General features: G+C 32.2%; 1 protein-coding gene across 3 annotated transcripts; it reads right to left on the reverse strand.

Moving 5' to 3' along the window:
• Nucleotides 1-230: 230 nt before the first annotated feature.
• LOC112453864 (dystonin-like) lies at nucleotides 231-7,318 on the reverse strand. Of its 3 annotated transcripts, none has more exons than XM_025014869.1 (7): nucleotides 6,187-6,267; nucleotides 5,942-6,099; nucleotides 5,481-5,863; nucleotides 5,015-5,361; nucleotides 4,512-4,943; nucleotides 2,668-2,763; nucleotides 231-310 (listed from the first exon to the last, which is right to left on the reverse strand). In XM_025014869.1, the coding sequence occupies exons 2-6, from the start codon at nucleotides 6,091-6,093 to the stop codon at nucleotides 2,725-2,727; spliced, it is 1,353 nt and encodes a 450-aa protein (XP_024870637.1). In that variant the 5' UTR covers nucleotides 6,094-6,099; nucleotides 6,187-6,267; the 3' UTR covers nucleotides 231-310; nucleotides 2,668-2,724. The 3 variants fall into 3 exon arrangements, with proteins under 3 accessions (XP_024870637.1, XP_024870626.1, XP_024870645.1); XM_025014858.1 differs by lacking the exon at nucleotides 231-310 and adding an exon at nucleotides 3,074-3,214 and having other exon boundaries at nucleotides 2,672-2,763; XM_025014877.1 differs by lacking the exons at nucleotides 231-310; nucleotides 2,668-2,763; nucleotides 4,512-4,943; nucleotides 5,015-5,361; nucleotides 5,481-5,863 and adding exons at nucleotides 6,737-6,859; nucleotides 6,947-7,318 and having other exon boundaries at nucleotides 6,008-6,099; nucleotides 6,187-6,662.
• Between the last annotated feature and the right edge of the window lie 17 nt (nucleotides 7,319-7,335).

A 7,335-nucleotide genomic window follows, 5' to 3' on the forward strand; every position in this document is an offset into this window, starting at 1 on the left:
TTCGTGGAATTGTTGATATTAATATTATCATCTAACGTTTCATAACTATTGCTATTATTACAGGAAAATGTTACGTTAAGGTTTACAGCCTTTACTTTCATTTTACTATGCTTATCACAGTCATTGGAAAATATCATGGCATTATCAGACTCAGCATGTATCATAGGATTATTAGCGTTACTTTTCTCACCGTGGCCAATTCTATTATCAAGAGAAGATATCACATTATTGTCCAAATCAATGCCGTTACTCAAACTGTTGGTATTGATACAGTCCATATTAGTAGTGCAAATATCTCGCTGTGGTATTTCTGTAGTTACGGTAAGAAATAAGAACATATGTAAATCTGTAGTAGATAATAAAAATGCAATCCAGTATACAATTTCAAAACCATTGTACGTAACAAAATTTTAGGCCCAAAGCACAACGACTATGACAGTCATAGTCGTTGACGTAAAGGCCATTGCACGTAACAAAGTTTTAGTCGTAATCGTAAGGCTATAAGAAAATAGACCAATTCTTCGAGCGCGAGGAGAATAATCGATTGTAATTGGTTTATTTTTTTACGGCCTTACGATTATGGCTAAATCTTTGTTACGTGCAATGGCCTTAAGTAACGCACAAACTTTGGCGTATCCTGATCTGTCAGGTTGGGGACTACGTCGTCGTTACATCATGTTACCCTGATAGCACAGTGTCAGTTGGTGCCGTCATGATGCCGTCGTGGTGCTGTTAATATACACGAATTTCGTGCATATTAACAGCACCACGACGGCATTATGACGGCACCAACTGACACTGTGCTATCAGGGTATGTGCTCTGGTCCATGTCGTAACCGTAAGAAGGGCCGTAAGAAAATTAACCAATCAGTTAACTCTAGAATCCATGACTCATTTTTTTGACCTTCTAATCCATGACTGGGGGCAATATCGACCCCACGCTTTATTTGATCGTAAAACCGGTCCTACAGAAATAAAGGGCCTTTAAACCTACATAAATTTCTTCGTTTTTTAATAACGAAGAGAATGGTATACGGTAAATTTAATTTTACTCAAGTTTAGTTAGTGAAAAATCCATTTAAAGACTGAAAAACGCAGAAAATCAGCAAAAACCTCTTTTTTTAAACAAAAATTTGTATCTTTTTTTGTAATCAACCGATTTTAAAAATTCAAACGGGGTTTTAAAGAGGACACATTAGACTATTAAAAAAAAATTGTCATCGCTATGTTCTGTTCAAAAAGTATATTTATTTGGGACTATAAAGATGAAGAAATTCGCAAAGTTGAAATACGGAAAAAGTCGATGAAAAAACCATAAAAAATTGTATTTTAAGTATTATTTCATTTTTATTTGATACAAAATAGTAAAAAATATGAAAAAAATGAAACATTATATCGCCCAGCCATTTTCTGCGAAATGTCAATCTTCTATAGGCAACGGGATTTTTACCGACTAAATTGTGTGATATTTCGTCTTAAATAATATTTATGACTATTTATGCTCAGATTACGTAATAATACATGATATATATTGATTCTAGCAAAAAAATAAAATTAGCTTACCGTGACGAAACTCAAACGGCAAGTCACGACTGGGGTCGATATCGACCCCACGCCCGCTTTGCGACTGTGCTACTTCACTGCTAGCGAACAACTAACGCTGCGCCCGACATAACCCTACTTTTAGAAAGTTGAAATGAATTATGGTTCAGGTCCTGAGTCGATAATGTCACTCGCTAGCTCAGGAGCGTAGTTCAAAGTTCGCCTGGGGTCGAAATCGACCCCAGTCATGGATTCTAGGGTTAATTATTTTTCTTGCAATTAAAAAAGAATCCATTGTGATTAGTCAATTCTTTTACGGCCTTACGGTTATGACTAAAATTTTGTTATATGCAATGGCCTTAAGGGAGAGAGTCTCGTGTAACACGCTAAAAAATAAAGTAATTTTTGGAATTTTTTTTTTGAAAAATTAATGCAACGGATTTTTTTCAAACTTTTAGAGTATTTTATTATACATTTCAAAAATTAAAAAACATTTTTTTTTTTTTTAAATAACAGTTGTGTTAAGAACTATGGAGGTTACAAGGCCGCGGTTTTGTCGCCGGAGTTGTAAATCGGCGTGCGTTATAGCGCCTGTTGTACTCGCCTAAAACAAAAATAAAAAAGAATGTTCTTATTCTTTATAAAATTACGTCGTCGATGAGCCTAAAAAAGAAGGTAAAAGTGAAAAATTAAGGAAAACGGCGGGACTTAAAAAAACAATTTTTTTGTCAAAATTGCAATTTTTTGAAGTCTCGTCGTTTCCTTAATTTTTCAGTTTTACCTTTTTTTTAGGTTCATCGACGACGTAATTTTATAGAAAATAAGAAAATTTTTTTAATTTTTGTTTCAGGCGAGTACAACAGGCGTTATAACGTCCGCCGATTTACAACTCTGGCGACGAAACCGCGGCCTCGTAACCTCCATAATTCTTAACACAACTGTTATTTTTTAACAAAAAAAATTTTTTATTTCTTGACATGTATAATAAAATACTGTAAAAGTTTGAAAAAGATCGCATTGATTCTTCAAAAAAAAAATTTCAAAAGTTACCTTACTTTTTAGCATGTTACACGAGACTTCCCCCTAAAACTACTTACACTACTAACAGTACTTAACACTACTTACTGTTGTTATTGGCCACTAATTTTACATTTTCCAAAACAATACATGGATTATTTGTATTTAAGTTTTTAGCAACTTCAGAAAGATGGACTTTATTTTCTGTAAAAATAGAATATTTAATTTCAATTATTTCATAAGAAACTAGAAAGAAGTATAAAAGGTCCGAAGTATTTGAGGGAGTTACACATGGGGAAAGGCAATTCAGGGAATAATATTAAAGCATTACTAAAAGTAAGATGTGGAAACATGGAGGATGAGAATAAATATTAATTAGAGGAGGAGAAGGAGACAGTGTGTTTTGCAGACAAGGATATGATCAAAGATTGGTTTAAGATTTTAGATAAAAATTATGTAGAAATAATTAATAGGATATGGAATGATGTGTTAGATAGTACAAAATGTTACTTACTATTTTGTGCAATTACACGTAAAAAACATTTTTTTTACGATTTCTGTCACATTTAACAGTCATTTTCCTCAATTTTTTACTTCTCACGTGATATTTATGGTGATTGCATACAAATAACACATATTTTGCCATTTTTTTACACTGAAATGAATTTTTACACTAAATGAATCTTCAACGAAGCAATCCAGGTTTCAGTAGGTTTTAATAGATTGAAACAAATGAACTACGTTAACGGTTTGATTCTTGCACAGGACGCGCCAATACTAGAGAATAAAGGTGGGTTTTCATGGGCAGTAAAATGCAGCAGCAGTGAGTAGGGACTTTAAGCCAGTGGCATACGGTGCATGTTTTTTCCTGCTGAATCGCTTGCAATCTAGTAAATTGCTATAATTGCACCACTCAGCACTCAAGATTTTTAATAATTTATTAGATCGCAAGCAATCCAGCAGGAAAACATCTCCGTGTGCCGCTGGCTTTTTATTCTCGACAAATATCGCATACGATATTTTAGGAATGTCAGAAAATCACACTTTGCAAGTGTGCTATTGGTTGCAGAGTGTGATATTCATCGTATGCAATATTTTTCAAGAATAGAGCTCCAGTTTAGTAATTTCTAATTAAAGTCATTAATCAACACATTGAACGCATACTACAAATACGGCCAATTGTTTTATTTGCTACTAATACTACGTTTACGCGAGCGTTACTTCTGTAATAACTTACGATAATTTACTCGTTTGCGCGGAGTAAATTATCGTAAGTTACTACAAAATTTCGTTTACGCGAAGGAATTATCGTAGTTACTACAAAAATAACGCTCGCATAAACGTAATATAAGATAATATTACCACAAAATCTCATAAATACACATACTACGTTTACGCGAGCGTTACTTCTGTAGTAACTTACGATAATTTACTCGTTTACGCGGAGTAAATTATCGTAAGTTACTACAAAATCCCGTTTACGTAAAGGAAAATCCCGTTTACGCGAAGGAATTATCGTTACTACAAAAGCAACGATCGCGTAAACGTAGTAATAAAGTTTTTCACAAGATAAAGGAAGTATAACTACTTCATGAAATTGTTCGAGTAGCTCTAGCAAACGAAACATAATACCAAAAAGCAGACATTTTTATAATATTTTTGATATATATATTGCTAGCATTATTTGCTGCCAATTCAATATTACGTTACGAAACTGTTACTACGTTTACGCGAGCGTTATGTAATAAGCGTTTATGTAATAACTTGTGATTTTTCAATGAGCGTAAACGAGTGGTCTCTAGCAGAAAGAGATCCCTGTTTACGCAGAATGAATAATCAAAAGTTATACATAAGGGTCTCTGGAAGCATCACCCGTTTACGCGGAGTGAATTATCGTAAGTTATGATTTGTTATAATTTGAGTAAGTTATTATATTTGAACAATTTACTCACATCCAGCTCTTCCAAAATTTCTTCCGCGTCTGCAGCAGTTTTAGGCGATTTTTTTAATCGCTTGTTTAACTTATACAACCAATCACTTTCCTGTGCCACTAAAGCACGAAATTCCCCGTACTCATAACTAACATTTTGTAAATGTCTATAGCGTTTGTATATACGATCTGTAACATCTGTCCATCGTGCATTTAAGAAAGTGAAGCGTCTACCAAGTTCTTGAACGGATGATCCTTCTGAACTTAATAGTTTATCATTTCCCATTTTGTTCAAGTTTCTAAATTCTTCCACTCGTTTGTCAATGTTGTCTTTCAGCGCTTGATATCGACCACGAACTTGAAACAGCTCAACTGAAGATGTTATTGACTCTATTGGTATCTCCTTTTCTAAACTTGACAGCCACTTTGTAAAATCTTCTATACTATTAATAATCTAACGGAAACAAAATTATTATGCAACAAAAAATATTTTTATTTTTATTGATAAAGATCATGTATACTTACGTTATCATTTTTCTTTAAAGTACTCTTATATTTGTCGTTTAAACTTTTAGCTTTGTTAACAATTGTGTTCCATTTATATGTTACTACTTCCAATTTGCTGTTTAACAGGCTTGCAAAATTAGGTTCAGATTTTTCGAATATTCTATTTGCTAATAATCGAAGTGCTTCTAATTGCGGTTTTGTTTTATCTATTTTTCGAGAAAACAAACGAATTTGCTCTAATTTATGCTCTATTTTTTTGACATTATCCATAATATCTTTAGATAAATTTTCTAGATACAATAACGATTTTTCCAACCAAGATTCAAGAGTAAAAAGTTCAGTAAACGTTTGCAAAATTGTGATATCTGAAACATGCATTATATTAATAAATTTCTTATAAAGTCATAACATAATATAAATATAATAACTAGATAAAAAACAAGCACTTTTGCATTATATTACACGTATTTTATTTTCTATTTACTTTTGGTAAGAGTCTGTTGTTCCTCTTCCAAAATGATAAGAATATTACTCCATTTAGTATTTACATCTTGCAATTCATCTTTAAGTCGCTGTCCTGAAGAATTATCATTTATTTTCGCTATTAAATCTTGTCCAGTAGAGTTAACATATTTGAAAGTTTCTTCCTGTTTTTTTAACGAGCTTTTTGTATCTTTAAATCTTTTTATTTGCTCTTCCATAATTTTCTCGTCTAATATAATTATATGTTCTGACAATAGAACACTTTCCACATTTAATAATGTAATGATTAATATAAACGATATCAGATTGGTGACTGCCTTAATGTATTTTTTAGGCGGTGTTCGATTAATGACATCAATTATTTCAGTCAATCGTTCGGATAACCTGCGAATGTTACGTTCTATTAAGCAACACATCAAATTTATAATATGTGTATATGTATATATTTACAATAATACTTACGTTGCATACAAATTCTCCCACTTAGTCAAAAAAGTTTTTACGTCTGTGTCCATATTACTAGTTTCTGTAACAGCAACTTGATTTTCTGACAATTCTTTTGCTTTTTCAAGTATTTTTCTTATGCGCTCATCATGGGATTTCATTGATTTCATTTTAACCTGAATAAAATGTTTTAAGATTAAGATTAAAATAACGTACATTCATATTAAAAATTAAATTATATTAAAGGCAATATTTTAGCTTACCCTAAATGGTTCTTGATTGTTTTCTTTATTTATATCAAACCACTTGGTGTACTTTCCAACATCAAATTTAGACTAGCTAGTTCAGTCCGGAATTTCTTTACTTCCTCCAGATAATCTATGCGTCTCTTTATCTCATGAAGACGATTATTTGTCGCTGTCCAACAATTTTGTATATCTTTAATCTTGGATTCTTCTTCTTCGATGGACTCGTTCGCATTTTTTAACTCATCGATAAGTCGTTTACCAATTTCAAGAACTTTATCATATTCATTTTTATGCGAATCCATATCTGTAAGAGTATCTTCATAGACAACTTTCTTCTCTTCCACGCTTAATTCGTCAAACACTCCTTCCGAACGGCCGATTTCTAAATCGACGTAATCCAACCATTTATATAGTTGAAGTAATGCCGATTTGAACTCATGTTTAGTAGTATTATCAACACGCTGTTTCTTTGAATCACTATGTGGTGTTGACTGAAAATAAAAGTATTTTATTAGTCACGAAAACCGAATACAAAAAATATTGAGAATAATAAGAAAATATATACTGTTGCAGTAATCTCTTCTTTATATGCTATACTTGTTATCGTTTCAGACATCCATTCGTTTCCTTTAATAGTTGTTATGTTTTCGTCAAATTTTAAATCAAACTCAAATCCAGAATTTGTTATCTAATGCGCAATATAAGAAAAATATATTATTTAAGAATTAAAGAACAAAATATATTTTATATGTAATATTCTAAAATCTTAAATTACCCTTTGGGATTGTACTTCCATGATTTGTCCAACGGCTTCCCATCGATCTTGCAGATTTTTCATATTTTCCAAAATATCCGCGTATTCTAAAGACGAGCTGTTACCATCCTGAATTGATTCTTGTAGAGATGTTAATTTCTTCTGATTTATATCCATTTCTGCTTTAAGAACTTGCAATTTCTTTATTTTGTTTAATACTTCGCCAAATTTGGATGTCGGGTTAGCTTTCATTTGCTTTAGTGTAATTTCTGTTTCGTTCAACCATGCTATCAACCTTTTGTAATCATCAGTAATATTTTGGCAAAACGTAGATAAAGATTCCAATCGCTGGCGTCGCGCCTTTTTCCACCGGCAGATGTGCAACAAATATTCAGAAAATTTCAGAATGA

Source organism: Temnothorax curvispinosus, unplaced genomic scaffold (assembly GCF_003070985.1).
Source record: "Temnothorax curvispinosus isolate PA1 unplaced genomic scaffold, ASM307098v1 QBEX01000366.1, whole genome shotgun sequence".
NCBI classification, from domain to species: Eukaryota; Metazoa; Arthropoda; class Insecta; order Hymenoptera; family Formicidae; genus Temnothorax; species Temnothorax curvispinosus.